This window comes from Haemorhous mexicanus, chromosome 9 (genome assembly GCF_027477595.1).
Source record: "Haemorhous mexicanus isolate bHaeMex1 chromosome 9, bHaeMex1.pri, whole genome shotgun sequence".
Taxonomy (NCBI): domain Eukaryota; kingdom Metazoa; phylum Chordata; class Aves; order Passeriformes; family Fringillidae; genus Haemorhous; species Haemorhous mexicanus.
Genome location: NC_082349.1, coordinates 18,294,535 through 18,311,619, shown reverse-complemented (window position 1 = coordinate 18,311,619; position 17,085 = coordinate 18,294,535). Strand labels below are relative to the sequence as shown.

Sequence of the window (17,085 nt, the reverse complement as noted above, 5' to 3'; positions counted from 1 at the left end):
TACATTGGTAATTCTGGCTCTGTTTTTTTGAGGGGGATCATTTCATCAGCCACTGACCGTTTTGAAAAGCAGAGGGTGGCCGCAGGTGGCCCTGGATAGCACAAAGCCTCCAAGAACTTTTCTGCTGGCTCAGTGTGGCACAGCTCCTGAACATGATGCTGTGTAAGGGGCAGGTTTAGAGAGGAAGGGTATTGGTGTGAGTCTTGAGACTAGAACAGCCCAAAACTCCTGTGTTGCTGTAGTTACTCCCTCACTGCCAGCTCTTGGCTGTCCAGCCTGCATTTTTAGAGCTGCTGTGAGGGCAGTCTGGCCTAGGCCCATGTGTTTGACTCACCTGAAGAGCTGTGAGAAGTCCATCTGCAGGTGTTTCTTTTGTGTAGATATTTACAAGGTTATTTATTGCGTCATTGAAATAGCAAAGGGAGTGCCCTGTAAACTGTTCTTTGTGGACTTCTCTCCAAGGACCTGGTGGCCCTGTGCTCTTGTGGCTGCACTTGGGCAGGACCTTCAGGAAAGGTTCCGAGCGCTCCGGCGTGTTACGGCGTGTGGGTGAGAGATGGTGTGGGGCAGAACTGAGTGCAGGTACCCCTCCTCCGGACTGATGGGGGATTTAATGCTGTGGAACAGTGATGCAGCTGCCAAGAAGTTCTCTCCTCGTGTTTGTGTTGATGTAGGTGCCTTTTCCACTGGTGAGTGGTGAACTGAACATCTCACTTTTGCCATTCCTCTGGAAAGATTGTATCATCACTGCCAAGCTCCTTCTTGCTAAATGCTTCCTGAGGAATCTTTATTTAAAATGTTTGAGTTTGTTCAGACTGAGCAGGTCGTGTGGCAAGGCCAGACTGTGTTGTTTTAAAAGAAAAATGGGTTTTGAAGGGAAGTTTCCATCTGACCCAAAGACAAATACCTTTTGAAGTTTAGCTTGATCAACAGTAATTCTGTGGGTATTGAAATCTGTTTCTTAATAAAATCTTCAATCTCTGCACCCCATCTTTAAACACCAGTTATCCTATTCCTTATCTCTGCTTCCCAAACAAATAGCTGTTAAAAAGCCCAGTCCTTCAGCCTTCCTCAAAGCTCCTCTTGATTTTACAACTTTCAGGGGAGCGGTCTTTAATGATGATGCTAAGAATCTCTTTCTATTTTTGGAGGGATTTTGCACCTAAAACAGTAAAATACTGTGGCTTTTTGTCAGTGTTTGAGAAGTCAGAGAGGGGTGTGTGGTGTGGCCAGCAGCAGTGTCTAAACAGAGCACCTGTGGGCATGATTCAGAACTGCCCTCAAGTCTGGTGCAGCTATAAGAAGGTACAGGCAGAGAAGAGCAAGCAGAAATTATGGTGGCTGGATTTCCTGAAGTGCAGGGAGATTATGCACAGGCCTGGAAGAGGAGATTCAGAACAGATATAGGCTCTGGCTAGTGCGTGATGACCAAAATAAATATGGTTATCACAGGCATAGAGGATTGTGATTTCATTCTGTATGTTGAGAATTTTTCTTAAATTTGCAGGAATTGACAGTGTTCACATTTAAATCCAGACAGCTGAGACTTTTATTTCAGGCTGTTTGAGTGCACTGAAACTCCCTTACTCCCTGCAGAGCAGCACTGGACAAATGGTAATTGTCAACGTAGAATTTTACTGCTCTCTGGCTTTAAATAGATGTGACCCAAACTAGACTCAGTTGTTGTTTTTTTTCCTCCTTCTTTTTGTTTTGCAACCTCTTGCAGTGAACCTCGTCTTTCTGTGTGCTAAGAAATAAAGATCACTTGAAAACATAGACAGTGGCAAACCTCATCCTTATTATTTCTTTTCATTCTATTGCATTCATGAGACATCGGCATAGAGATAATGGATGAGGAAAAAACATTCACAAGGGAAATAGATTCTAGTTTAAGCTTCCAGGGGGATTATTATAAACAGGGAGAAAAATATTTTAAGGATTATGAGAAGTACCTTGTCAGTGTTCTTTTAAGTAGAACAACTACTAATGCATTAGTCACAGAATTGTGTGAAACGTAGCTTTTTACTGCTTTAGCTACAGTATATTCATCTTATAATGGTGTCCTAACTGGTACATTACATACCCTCCCTTTTCCACCTCCCTTCCCTCCAACAAAAAGCAAGTTTTATTGAGGACCTCTTTGTTCCTTGAATGATCAGGAAAATGCTGAACGGAGAGCAGTGTGTGGTGTTGCAAACATGCATCTGTCCCTTTATAGGCATTTGGAGAAATTGTCAGTCACGTCGTGTGGGGTGAAAAGCCCTTGTCTGGTGACATGTGTCACAGTGATGTTCAGGGAGGGACAGAGTCCACAGGGCTGCTGTGCTCCCCCAGCGTGGGGCGGGGCAGCAGCATCTCCCACAACAGGCAAAACAGCACTTTGGATGGAGGAGAAGGGGGAACAGCATCTACCAGCCATGATTTTGATCTGGAATAAGGAATGGGCCAGGGGTCCCACTGTGCTTCAATCATGCACAGTTTGCAGGCAGCCCACACTCGAGCTATGACAAAGCTGCAATTTAGTCAACCCTCATTTACCACTTACCACACTCTAGCAGCAGCTCATTGTAAGATCTGTCAGGAGCCTACTTTTGTAAGCTGGGAAGCGTGTGCAGCCTCACACTTGTGGCTCAAACCACTGTAATTAAGCTCGCGTCAGGTTGCCGCTGAAAATTTGAGGAATCAAAAGGAAGGATGTGCTCTCTGCAGATGCTCCTGGGCTGGGCCATGTGCTGGACTTCCATGAGATAGCAACTGTTTGGGGCTATTGAATTTGCAGGGTTGGTAATGTGGTACACAGCACTGTAGGCGCTGAAAATATGAGTGAGAAGAGATTTAGAAGCTGAAATGTGATACAGCTCTCATATATTTCTTTCCAATAAAACCTCTGCCTATCATTACTTGTAGTTCTTACTTTGTTCTTGCTATTCTCTTTTAGATAGTGATAATAGTCTATATTCTCTTCATAAATTTCCATGTGTGATTTTAGGAGTAGATCCGAACCTCAGGCACCACCGATAGTTCCCCTAAATGTTCACACATGACAGTGATTATTTCTTTTTCTTGGGTACTGAATCCAAAGGAGGAAACTGTAAAGGTGTTTTGGAGAAGAACAGTCACTTGAGACAGGACAGTTTTGTTAGTACAGAGTGCTGGGGGATATTCTTTCACCTAGGAAGTAAGTTTATTTTCAGTTATAAGAGAACACTGGTGGGGGAAAACCATAAAATCCCTACTGTTTTTAAATTTTCATTATTCCCTCTGAGATCATGGCTTTCCTGTGAACAGTCATGGCAAAAATGTAATTTTTGTTTTCAGTTATTATTGTTATTGTAAACTACTGCTTCTGTCAAAAAGTATGGGCTTAATATTAAATATGAATCCTAAAACTAATCAATATTAAATAAACATGTTGTCTTAATTAACAGCTCTTTGAAACATCACAGATCATGTTCCTCCTTTTTTGTACACTCCCAGCAGAATTTTCAAATTTCATTAGTAACACTTGATGTAACCTAACTCAACTACTTATGAATCTAGTCAGCTGCCCTTGTTGTCTTACAACTTTCCCAAGGAAAAATTTTGTTTGTATTAAAGCTCAATTGTGTAGATTTCTGATGTACTTTGGATTGTGACTGCAACTGTGAAAATCCTTATCATGTTGTCAGTGTCTGAGCTGCTGGGTTGTTTTTTTGCTTTAGCTGGTTTATAAAAAGCATGAATTTTACAAGATACTGTTTCTAGATAAATTCCAGTTGCTTTAAATTTTTCCCATATATAATTTCCTGGACAGATTTGTCACAATTTTTGCTTTTAAAAAATTAAAGTCCTTTAAAAGAGATTTCTGTTTATTTCTGGAGCCCTCAATTTATCTTGAATATTCAAATAGGACACAGAGCAGATTTTGTTTCATTAACATTTGACCTATACAGCTATATAAGATTTTTCCCTATTAAAAAAATTATGGTATAGGAGAGAGACTTTTTCCCTGTCAGAGGGGAATAAAAGCGTGGGCACTAATGACTGTGTGTGCTTAATGAAGAGTTTGGTCTTATATTTATGCCAGAGGTGAGCCCAAATGGGCACCTGCAGGCAAGGCAGGCACTTCATCAAACACTTCCCTTCTCACCAGACTGCCATCCTGCAGGCAGCAGCCAGAAGGGTGGGTGGGTGGGCAGTCTGCAGGTAGGTGGGTTCATTGTAGAGACTCATCAGAGAAAAACAATGGAAATAATGGTGATGATACGTGGTGTTTCCTTTTAAATTAATATGCTTGGAATGTGTTTCGTTTTAAATTAATAGAATGTAACCTCACCATGTCCAATTTTCTCCATACCTGCCTTACTTTTCAAAGTGTGTTTCCCTCCCTTCTGAAGATAATAAATATCTCCTCCTTCTTATGCAGATAATTTGGGAGTTTACAGCTTCCAGCAATTGTGTGTGTTGAACAATTTTTCTACACCATGCTTTTCAGTATTTGTTTGAAATGAATGAGTCATTAATCCTCAGCATTATGGGAAAGTTCAAGAGAAGTGTTAAAATGAGGGGGTGACAAATTCAGCCAACCCTAGATGTTAGTGAGACAGTAAATCTTGTTTGGAAAACAAAAAGATTAAAATAAAATGTCATGTTACCTGTCAATCAAACTTTCATGTGAAAGTTTCACGTAAAGGGGCCAAATAAACAAGAGCATGGCCAGACACTTCTGTATTCTCCTCTCCTCACATTTCCTTTGAACATAGACTGAGCTTGTAGACTTCTATTAAGATCTCTGATATCTTTTCTGATTTAACCTTTTAGCTGCTGCAATATAGCTCTCTGTTGCATTTTTTCTTCCAAACATCATCCTTCTAAGAAGTTCATGCAGGAGTTTGTGGGCTTATTTCTCTGCTGATCTTACCTCATGGCATAACAAAAGCTGGAGATTCCCTGGGCCATTCTCCCAGTCCTGCAGAATTTCCCCACATGCTGAAAGTCTCCTCCCAGTTGCCTCTGGGACACAAAATAGTTCTGACTGTCTTTCACTGTCCTGAAGTTACATGGTAAGAGACTCCAGGGTCTGGATTTGATGTCTCCTGGATTCCTGAAGTCAGCTGTAATATTGTGTCCAAACACTGCCACATTGGAGTGTAAACTCATGCACTGAGGTCTTACCTACCTCTAAATAGTCAAAAGGCTTCTGTCATTTGTATTAATAGTAAATAGCTTCATTCCTCAGACCTCAAGAACGAGTGTGTCTGACAGTTTCTGGGTTGGCTGTGTGTGTAGGACAGACTTTGTTCTCACTGTGTCACATGACAGAGAGAATGCACGTGGATAGACCTTCTCTAAAACCCAGGGATATAATAGATGAGTTTGTTCACTGTTTCTTGTCCCCAGTGAAGTCTGCAGCTGTATTTCACTCTCTAGCTCCTGGCAGACAGCTGGTATTTCCCAAAAGCAGGCTGTGCAGTTTATGTCTAGAGTCACAGTCAGGTACAGTATTACAATAATGTATATATGCTCTTTCCAGGTTCTGATTGCCAGCATCATGTGCAGCTATAACAAGGAGGACTGGACTGAACTTTCAAAAATGGCTCAGGTAATGGTTTCCTAAATGTGTTTCCACATATTTCTTTAAAAATTCTGCTTGAAAACAAGAGCTTGAAAGAAATAGATTCAAAGTGAAAAATGAGAATTCAAAACATGTCCATTATAATTTGTTTATTCTGTTTTCATTAAAATGATGGAAATGTAAACTTAAAGGAAACCTGTTCCATAAAAATGGTCCCTCAGATTTTTAAGCAGTACCTGGAAAGCCTTTAGTCTTTGAATCTATATACTTTTTATTTGCATTTTAAGCAAACTGTATATTATGACAGATACCCTGATAAAATTTAATTCTACCTTTGAGAGCCCAACTTGATCTTACCTTGCCTAGAGGCACACTAGTTTGACAGCACCAGAAGAAATTTTGAATATAAAACTCTTGAATATTTAAAGTATAAAGGGCTCATTTAATGCTATTCTAGTTTTAATACAGACTTTCAAAAATGATAGCTGAGAAAGTCAGCATATATAATAGCAGTCAGTAGGCTTTCTAAAATATAAATCCAATCTTACAGAAATGCAAACAGACTATGCACCTGAAATTTCTATTCAATTTGAGAAAAAAACTATTTAATAACTTGTACCTGTGTCCATAGGGAATAGTGTAAGAAATACTTATCAGGACTGCACTAATTTCATTCAGAAATGTATCTATATCTGAATGGAAAGCAAAGTTTTTACGTTTAAATTAAAGTGTGTTTTCCACATAAAGTTTCTAGAGGAAATTCAAAGCATAGTTTTAACAAGTCTAAGCAAAGAAAAAAAAGTTACCTTGTAGTTATTGCTAGCACTACCTCAGATTTAAATGTTTAAATTATAAATATGCTTTCACATATGTATGGGTAGAGATGTGGAAATTTTGAATTTGTGTTTTCATATGGCAGAATGTTTCCACATCATTGTTGCTTTATTCAGTGTCCTAAGCCCTCCTGTGGTTATGTAGGGTGACACTTATCAATTTTCTTTGAGCATTTTAAACCTATGAGGGAAGAAGTCACTTTGGGGACTTAGGGAAGGGAAATTAAACATTTTCAGTAGTTAGCTTGGTGATCTTCAACACTAGTTCAATTTATACCTATATTTACCTAATTGACCATGAAATCATATTTTGAAATCTATGCTTGACAGAGGCAGTGCCACTTTTAAACTGATAAGGATGAATGGCTTTACTGTGCCTTTGCTCCTGTTGTTTTTTTAATCTGTTGGTACTGCTGCCCAACTTTGAGACACATATTTCCAATCCGTGCTTGTAGTTATGTTACCCTTTAGAAAAGAAGTGGTTCTCTAAATGCAGTCAATGATGTGTAACCTGTGTGATAGAACGTTCTTCTGGGAAGCAGTTGATGGTGTCTGCCCTGTGGAGAGCAGCACCAGTTTGGGGTGCCCGGGAATGCGCAGCTGAAGAGCAGGGATGTTTAATGGCACGCGTAGGATCCTGCCTAGAGGTAATGGATGTGGCTTTCACAAGAGCAGAAGCCCCAGAAGGTAGCACAGTGTCTCAGCAGGAGGATGACCTATTCATCCAAAAGGTCAGCTTGTCAGGGAGGCCGACAGCCCCGGCATGGCCGAGCCGGCCGGAGCGGGGAGGGTTCCTGGGAGTGATGGATGGCTTCTCCCTGCTCACGCACTTTGGGAGCTGCTGAACCATGGCCACACAGCAGGCTAAGTTACTCCAGTTCAATAAGCAAAACAAAATGCAGATGCAGAACAAAACCCTAGTTAGAGCCACTGGAAGGCAAACAGGAGAGATGTTCGTGTCAGGCCAGAGCAGTTCAGAAAGGAAGAGGAGCGTGTCTGTGTGCTGCCCCTGGACAGCTCGGCTCCTTCCCCTTTTAATTCTAACTAATAGAGGGCGATGGACAGGAATTAGCATGGCTAATATGTTTGTTTAGGCTTTTTTTTATTAACCTCTTGTTCTTTAGAAACAAATTTACTTAATGACGAAAGCTATGGCACAGTACAGGTGCCTGCAGAAAATCTGGAGACTGAATCCATTAAAGCAGAAAGGAAATATTTGTTACTGAGTTACAGTTCTTCTGAGCACAGCAACACCTGTGTAACCCTGCCTGCCAAAGCCCTTAGTGCTGCTCTTAGGCCTTGTAATTACATTTAATTTTTTAACATTTTCCAGAACCAACTCCTTATTCTGCTCATATCTTTTTACTTTTTTGTACTCTAATTCCTTAAGAATCTTTGGAAACCACATCAGTTTTTGAAGTTTTTTCTCTCTAATGATCAACATGCTTCTTTTCTAGGGTATCACAACCATAGCTTTTTCTCTTAAAAAGAAAAATAAGTCAAATGTCTGAAGAAATCTATTTAATGTGAACAGTAAATGCTACATGAAAAGAGTGCATTATTTGAAATTAATTTTTCATTTTTTTCCTTCCTCGTGTTTTATAGGTTGCTGGTGCTGATGCACTGGAGTTAAATTTATCATGTCCTCATGGTATGGGGGAGCGAGGCATGGGACTGGCCTGTGGGCAGGTAGGACTGTAACCACAATCTGTTTAATGTCTCTCCAGCAATCCTGCTCTGCCACATTGATAGTTACACCTCAGGGGGCAAGACACAAGCTGCAGATTACCAGCTTGAGATTTTTAGGTTGAATGTGTTTAAATATTTATTGATGAGAGGAAAAAAAAAAAGAAGCTGAGAATGTACAAAATGCTTAGTTTTTCTGAGAACAAAAATGCATTATGTATTTGACAAGGAATATGATGAAAACAAATAACTTTAAAAAAGCACTTAGAATTTGTTGATTTCCATTTCAGTGCCCTGTAGATGTCTTTTAAATCACAAGCTAATAATTACTGCATATATCAGTAATGATTTTTAAGGACATGAGATACACATGCATTTCATTTCACAATTTTTAACATACGAACCTGAGTGTATTTCAGAATTACAGAATAGTCCATGCAGTCTGGTAGTACCATGTAGAGTTAACACCTTCTCTTGTAAGAGCCTGTGTTCTGCTACTATAGATTTGGTGGTTTATATGGTTGAGATTGGGATTATCCATGCCTGATGCAGAAATTTGTTGCAGAGTTTATCAGTACATCCCATGACTTCTGTTAGGAGAATGTGTGTTGTTTTGCCCATGAAAAGAAAATATATACATACAAACCCTAATTCTCATGCTAATATCCTTTTGAAGTTTGTAGATTTTTGCATGTTTTGATCATGGCTTGAAATTTGTTTTAGCTCTGAAAAATGCCCAAATATGGTGAATTGAAAGTCTCTGAAAAATCTTGGTTCACAGTCTACAAGGAGAGATTTTCCAGAGTTTGACCATCAAAATTTCTGAATTATGAAGCCTGTTTGATTTCCCATCCTAATACATTTTGGGGACAGGGAGAAGAAGAGGAGGAAGGGGATGCAGAGTAGCATAATTATATACCCTAAAACTGACATATTATTATTCAGCTGGCCCCTTTGTAGAGGGCTAGTAAGCATCTTAATTCATCCTCCCTTGCTTAGTTAAACACAAAACTTAGAAGACCTGAGGTGTAGTTGGGTAAGTAAAGCATTCACTTTCTGAAACTAGGGAGGCACTAGGAGCTGTAATCAGTGCAACATTTCAAGTGTACACACTTCAAGTATAGCTTTATCATGGCAATACTGTCAGGCACTGTGCCCTGGGCATTTTATTGTTTTCTGTGAACAAAATTATGTCAATCTGGTCCATGCTGTAGATTATTATTTTTAATGAAAGTAATCTGGATGCTTTTTATAGCCAGTGGTCATTTAATGAAGTTGTGAATAAAAATGGGAGAGGATCATAAAAGCCCTCCAGGATAACACTAGCAAAACAGTAGTAGTTATTATTTTTTTTCCCTGAATTGCATTCAAAAACAAACTGCTATTTTAGCCATGTTTATAAGTTTTTGAAGGAATTCCCTCCCTTCAGTCTGCAGAGCATAACTCAGTAGCTTGGCGTGCCCCTGCCTGAGCAGGCAGGGCACTGTGGAAGGTGCAGTCTAGTCAGGGAGAGCCCTGGAGGTTCCAAACTGAAACAGACTCCTTTCAAGCATGGGGGTTTTATTTTTTTTTATGATTGTGTTATTTCTAGCTTTCAGTGGTTGGAGTAATGTATGCATGCGAAGTTGCTTAGATGTCTAGTCAGTAGGGAGCTGTCTGGGTACATGAGTTTTTCCATATCTTTCAGCTATTGTAAAATCAGAGAAGCAAATGCAAAATCTGAGCACTCAGGGCTATCGTGTGGATTTGTGACTCTCCATGGAGGAGATCAGATCCATAAAGAAAGAAGATTTCTTTACATATACATGTGTGCTTTTATAATAATAACATTTCTGTCTTTCCCATACAGTATGGATATTCCTTGGAATGTTTCATATATACTACTCTTGCTTAAACATTTTCCTGTTTTCTTATTTGTCTTATCAAAATGAGAGCTCAGAAAAGAATCAACTTCTTTAGATGAATAAATGAATAAAGAAAGAGAGAATGTTTAGAGAGCCAGATCCTGATGTTCTTCCTCAGAGTTGGCTAAAATTAAGTTATAGATTTTAAATGTAGATTATTAAAGCAAAGGATGGGAATAAACTGGATTAAGTAATGATATGTGCAACAAGATTTATCAGTAGCCCTTCAGGGGCTTCCACACACGGTGGCCCCTGGAGACCCCATCAGAAGATACAAAAGTGCTAGATAGTATTTTGGTATTTTAGTATTATTTCCCCTTTCCTCCTTCCCCCCTCCCCCCCACCAGAGCTGAAGTCAAATAGGTCATACCTGGGTGGTGTGGGGAAGACAGGGCTCAGATATGCTCTGGAAAAAAACAACACTCCCTATCTGGAAGTCAGGGCATGAGGCTTTGAGAGGTAGAGCAGCTTTCCTGGTTGTACAGTGAAACAGGTTTTCTTAAATCTTTTTGATAACATAATCCATGTCTTCATAGGAATTTTTTTCAAGGATTAGGTCTCTTTCATGCTTAAGCACATTAAATCCTCAGAAAACTAGAGAAATTGCTGAGATGAAGAATAATGGCAGAAAAATGTGCATTTTTACTATTTGTAATGTCTAACATGTTCTGCCTTTTTGTTGTTGTTTAAAAAAAAAAAAAGGGAAAGGAAAGGTTAATTACACTGTCTACTTTTTCTTCTCATTCCAATTCCTATGGTGTGCCCACAGGGTAAGTGTAGAAATCTGGGAACATTAGATTTGTTTTTTCTCTATCCCATTTTGTTGTCTTGTATCAAACGCTTTCACTGTTTTATATCAACCACAAATTAAAAAGGATCCTGGTATATCCAAATTATATATATAAAAATGGGTACTAAGTATGTCTGTTTGTTTTATACTGAATTACAGTTCTCAGCTTTTATTTGATTTTAATTCTAAGTCATTAGTGCAGACACTCTGGCGCCCAAACAGCGTGGCTAGCCAGAGGGTAATATTCAGAGGTATCTGTATTGCTGCCAATAAGTTACTTAAAGCTGGTTCTGTATAAAATGTCAATTATATTTACTAATGCTGATTAATGATAATAAAGTTAGGGTTTGTATTCTTTTGTAACAATCTGCAACAGGATAAAAGTGGATATTGTAATAGAATTTGTCATTAAGTTTACCAGCACTAATGCACAGATTTTCCTTGAATCAGATAACCTTTGTGTACAAAACGTGTAATAGTAAACATAAAGACAGCATGGTGAACAGCAGGTTATTATAAAATGACAGCGTCCCTTTCCTTGTAGTAATTTTAGAATAAAATTATGAAAATGATAAATCAAGCATGTGAGATGGTAGCACTCATAACATATCTGATGTTGTATTTGTGGTACACTTTTTTTCCTTCACTGGAAACCATGCAAAGATGTTTTAATTTTTTTTTTTTCTTATCCTTCTAAAAAGTGGCATTGAATATTCAGAATTATTAATGTCATGTGAAACCAAGAAATATAAGTGTTTGTCTTTTTGATTTTGGTCTGAAGGTCAACAAGTCTCTCCAGCTGCTCTGCCAAGAATGTATAGTTAAAGTGAGTCAGTAATCTGGGTTTACTTTGCATTCCTGCTAAGATGAAACCCCATGTCTGAGAACTGTAATGTGCATCTCCCAAGAAACATTTTCAAAATTATCAGTGAGTCTTCTTGGCCTAGTGGGCAGCGAAAAACCACAGAGGGAAAGAAAGAGCAGCTTACAACTACGTGAAAGGACGAGACAAAATGCTGCAAGAGTAGCTACAAAAAGAAGATTATTCTCTGTCATGTCAGATGATAGAGCAAGGGGCTAAGTGCAGGCTGAATGTTTCAAATTGTGCATTAGGAAGAGAATTCCCTAACAAGGTGATGCGGATCAGGAATATGTTGTCTGGTGGAGCTCTCCATCTCTGGAGTTTTTAGGCAGACAAAGCTGTGGCCACCTCACTGGTGGTGGTGTTAGTGCCAGTCCGAGTGGGACCTTCCAGTACCTGCCCTCCTGGAGTCCATTCAGACAGCCAATTCTGTGGATTCACCGTGTTCAATTCCTCACCAAAGGCACTGCATTCTTTGTACCAGGAATAGGAAATGAGTACAGTATAAAAGGACTTGGGTATTCACTTGGATTGAGATAATCAGTATGAACAAGGTCTCAAGTCAAAAGCAACTAATCTCATATTCAAAGATCTTGGCCTTTGTGCTATAAGCAAATATTGCTAAAGTTAATAGCATCGTGGCATATAACTATTTCTCATTAATTAGTCATTCCTTCTAACCCCCAAAATAGAAAAAAAATCTTTGCCTACCTCAGCATTTAAGCCCTAGGTTTGAGGTATTATTTGATTTTTTTTTTTTTTTTTTTTTTTTGTTTTAGTTTATATTGAAGAAGGAATGTACGTGTCTCTTGTGAGCACTGAAATCCAGATTCTGGTGGTTTAACTATTCAGATCATATGTAAAATGAACTTGCTTTGTGGTTCTTTTCTTACCTTTATTTTCATTTTGCTTCAGTGGTACTTGCTACAGTGTCTGCTGCTGGCTGTGCTTATGTTTATTGCCTGCAATTAGGAGGCAAGTTTCATAAAAGCCTACATTGCCTCATTCAGAGGACGACAAATCTGTCAAAAACAAAAAGAAAAAAACCCCAAAGCCCTGGTTACTCTGCGAAGATGAGTGCTGACTGCATGGCACAATTAGATTTGCTCTGCTGTACCTTGCAAATGGGAAAGATGAGGCTGCTTTTTAATTGAAGTGCACAGCATAGCATGCTAATTCGCTGTTGCTCTGCCAGCAAGGAGCTTGAAGTATTTTAAATAAATGATGCCCCAAACAGAATTTGATTATATCTGTGTTCATGTGACATTCTACTATCAGCCTACAATAATATGCTGGTTAAGTATAATTCATTGAGTCCTGCAGGCAGTATTAGTTCTCGCTCTTCTCTTCTGTATCAGTTATTGCTACAAATTAATGCAAAGTACAGCAGAGTGGTGCTACACTGGGCTGTAGCAGCAGTGTGGACATTGTCACCCAAAATCCAGTATAAACCAGTGTGAGTGAGGTTCGTGTTGGTTTTGCCGTGGAGTTTCAGAACTCATACATCTTGTTCTCTTGCTTTGGCCACTGTCATCTATTTTGGTTGGTTCTTCAAAATATGATCCTAGCTGATCTCAGTGTCTTTGCATCTGCCACTGCCCTCTCTGGCTTTGGGGCACGTCTTGACCAAATGACCTCTTTCAGTCACGTTTCTCAGAGTCCAAACTTTTCCAAAGGCAGTGTAAATTCCATGAAACTGAGTGACTGGGGAGAGGAGGGAAATTGCCTGCTGCCCAAGAAAATGGTTTTGAAGAGGAGCCTTGGTAGTTCAATTGAGGGAAAAGCTCAACAGAAGCAAGAAATTCAGTTCCTGAGAAACAAGGATTTCTTGTTGAGGCGGTGACGCTGTTACTCTGAGCGTGCAGGGATGTGCTGCACTGGGCATTGTTTCACTGGGAGTGAATCTAGGATGTGCAGGGAGAGGGGATGCTGCTGATTGCCTGCTTCAACTCCTACAAATGTAGACATAAGCACACTTTTTAGCAGGTCAGGAGATGTGTTTTGTGGACTTATGTTCATGGTCCCACACTGATCATGGTCCAACATCATCCTTTATGATAATTCGGTTTTGTCGTTTAACCTCTTTGGATTGGTTTTTAATCTTCTCTGTTGTCAGATGACTTTTTCTTTTTCTATTCCTTCATTCTTCAGAACTCTCCTCATAAACGAAACCCTTTTCCTTAGTTGCTTTAAAAGTAAAGATTTATTCATGAGCTATTTCACTGGAAATCTGAGCAGGAAAAGCTTGCTGGCTTTATGGACACTCCTGGACAAGTGACATCATTCACCTTCCTCCAGTATGTGAGAATTCATTTCTTTTCTGTTACCATTCTGTTACAATTACACCATTCAAGTGTAATTAAATGTTGTGATTTAAATGGATTTCTTGCATGCATCCTTTATGTTCTCACGTATTCTATCTTTTAAAAGGAGACAATGCTTAATAATGAGGTACGACAGTTAATTGGTGTTTTGTCCAAAGAATTCTGCTTTTTATACACTCAAGGAGAAATGAATTGAAATGCAAAGTTTAATAAATTCATCATCAGAACTCTATTCTGTAATTTCATATCGTGATTTGACAACATTTAATCCACTGTTATTGCTTTGAAGGATTTCTAATTGAATTACTCAAAAGACAAAATGGAAAATAAAAAGGGATTATAAATTCAACAGTAATGTTAACAGCTATACCAACTTGCTGAAAGTTTTTAATGACATGCTATGGCTGTTAATAAGGTTTGAAATACTGTTTATGTGTGGTGACTTATATTTATGTCAGGAAGGCGTTCTCTACAGAATGTATTTCCTTAGCAGAGGTAAAAGTGATTCTGTTTCCTTGAAAATCATGAAGACATGAAAGCTATTTGGGCTTACACTTAATTTTCAGTCTTACTATGATGGAATCGTTTCTGCTGAAGTTCACATTATGCGTGACAGATGTCACAGAGAAGGTTGGTTTGGTCACTTAATCAGTGACCTGGCACTGTTTGACTGTTTTAATGGCACTTCAAGATTTTGACTGTTTTAATGACACTTCAGTAGCCTAAAAGCAATGAAGTATATAGTAAGTGCTTCCCCTAAAGGAACAACCCTTCTTTTTTTCTTTTAAACCAAATAGCAACCCGTACTTGATCTTGAAATTGTATTTTAATGCCCTGAGATGTTTTCAGAAGAGGGAAATGTAGAAAACTTGAACAAATGCCCAGGCCCTTTGGAGGGCCTTTGGATATGCGGTTGCACCATGAGGCATTGCAGTTTCTTGTAACCATGATATCTGTTAAACAGGATTTGCTGGAAACAAAGTGATCACCAACAAATAGCTGTGCAGGTAAAATACAACATTTTAAAATTGTTTATCCTGGTGCACATTAGTAATTTTTTCTTTCTATGGTTTCAGTTTTAGGCCAGTGTTTGATAAGTTAATTAGCAATATATTAACTAGTCTCTTCACTGCCTACATAAGAACTTTCAGGATTAGACTCATATTTCTTTAAATTTTGCCTCAGTTCCTAAGAAAGTTAGTTTGCTGGGAAGCTTGCTCTTTACAGTAGCCAAATCTGAATGCATGCCCACTTTGATGACCATTATAAAATTGAGTGGCAAATTCTTCTCAGAGCATAGGTTTTAAATTCCTTAGGTTTGTGTTTCAAAGGTTTATGCTTTCCTCAATTATTTATTTTTTTCTGCCTTAATATTATAGGAAAGGACAGATCTTGCCAACCTGACCACAACAGAAAGCTATTTGTAGCTGCAGCCTTCACATATTCGAGTTCTGTGCTTCCCTTTAGAATATTTCATGTATGACGTAAACCTAATCAAACCCTTATGCCTTCCAGCAGGTGACCTCTGCATGAACTAAAGAGCTGAAATATTATTTAATCATGCTGCATTCCACTTTTTACAGTGCTATGAGAAACATTATTTTGGCTGGCTAGAAACAACCAATATAAAATATTTGGTTTTGACAGGGGTAAAAAGGCATTTTTATTAGTCAACACTTTGTGTAGACCAGGACTGTAAATAAATCTTTCCAGTCAGCGTGCCCAAAAAGTTTACTAATGGTAAATGTGCAGTTTTTTATTTTTCACTTGGACTATTTAAGCCCAGTTGATATTGGAATAAATAATTTGGTAATTTGGACTGCAAACTGTGCATCAACCTTTCAGGCCAACTATTAGTGATCTTTATTCTGGAAACCAAAGAAAATCATCTGACTTAAATGCCTTTAATATTGCATTAAAATCAATAGCTGTAAATGCTCATTGCTAAAGTTTTAACAGACCTATCATAATGAAACAAAAGGACTGTTTTCCCTATCAATGTAAGGTAACTATAAGCAAATATAAAATGTCTTATAGCTAATTTTTAAATTAGAAAATTTTCTAATAGAGGTGTTTCTTCTGGTTGCTTAGAATAACATTTTTAAGTTAAAAATAAGTGAAACAAAACCCAAACATTCAGAATAAGGAAAAACACAATGGCTCAACCACCTTCACAGAGAGAGGAATCAGTTTTCAAAACAAATTCAGTTATTTTCCTCTTTGTGCTGGGGAGAAAACAAAAAGCTTTTCTGTAATTCGAAAAAGGAGTAATTACAAAGCTGACTAAAGGCAGCAACCAACCTTTCAAGTCTCAGTTGTGCTTGATCTTGACATCCTTCTAATTGCTGTTCTTACTCCCAACACAAATCTATGTTTTCTGCTTTCCTGTACTGGTCAATCAAAAACCTCCAGCTCATTTTTGACCTTGTCTGCACATGGGTTTTCAGTCATGAGGTGCAGCATTATCCAGAAGGGGTGTAGGAGTGCCATGCTGCTAATAATATGTCCAAAGAGGATCTCCCACACAGCACTTTGATAAATGCATTCTTGAGTTTGGATGCTGACCTATGTTAAAATTGGCAGCTTTTAGATTAGATAAGTGAAAACCCATTGGAGTGGGTTCTTTTGGTTTGACTCATTTTTGTCTGGTTTTTGACATACGTAAAGAATCATGCATTTGTGCAGCTCCAGTGAGCGCTACAATAAGGAAACCCTGTAACAAGGTACTTTTCCAATTTTTTTTTTTTTAAATAAAGTGAGAGAATCAAAGGATATTTGTCTTGTGCTCTTAACATCTTTCAAAGGTTCTGATTAAAGAGCTGACATAGGGAGAAATTGTTGTGATACTGAAGTGGAGAGTAAGAAGGAAAAGGGAGAAAGGGATCTGCTAAAAATTAAACTTTTATTGAAATTCTGATTCTGTAGAAACCCTTTATGTGTCTTTTAAGATTTATTTTGTTATATGTTTTTGAATTTAAAGTTTCTCTTTTATGTACACCTATTTGTTCTTTCAGTTTTTCAAAGTAGTCTGAGAAGAGCCTGTGACTCCTTTGAGCAGTAGGAGCCCCAGTCTCTTGCTGGCTTTTCTCAATGCCCACTGTTATCTCTCTCAGTATTGACTGGGTCTCAGAG

The 17,085-nt window shown here is 38.5% G+C and overlaps 1 protein-coding gene across 1 annotated transcript in view; it reads left to right on the top strand.

Moving 5' to 3' along the window:
• The window catches only part of DPYD (dihydropyrimidine dehydrogenase), a 342,395-nt gene that overhangs the window by 225,733 nt on the left and 99,577 nt on the right, over positions 1–17,085 (top strand). The window contains exons 15-16 of the mRNA XM_059854310.1: positions 5,513–5,581; positions 7,993–8,076. Of these exons, the coding sequence (XP_059710293.1) occupies positions 5,513–5,581; positions 7,993–8,076 (153 nt within the window). The remainder of the gene's footprint in view (positions 1–5,512; positions 5,582–7,992; positions 8,077–17,085) is intronic.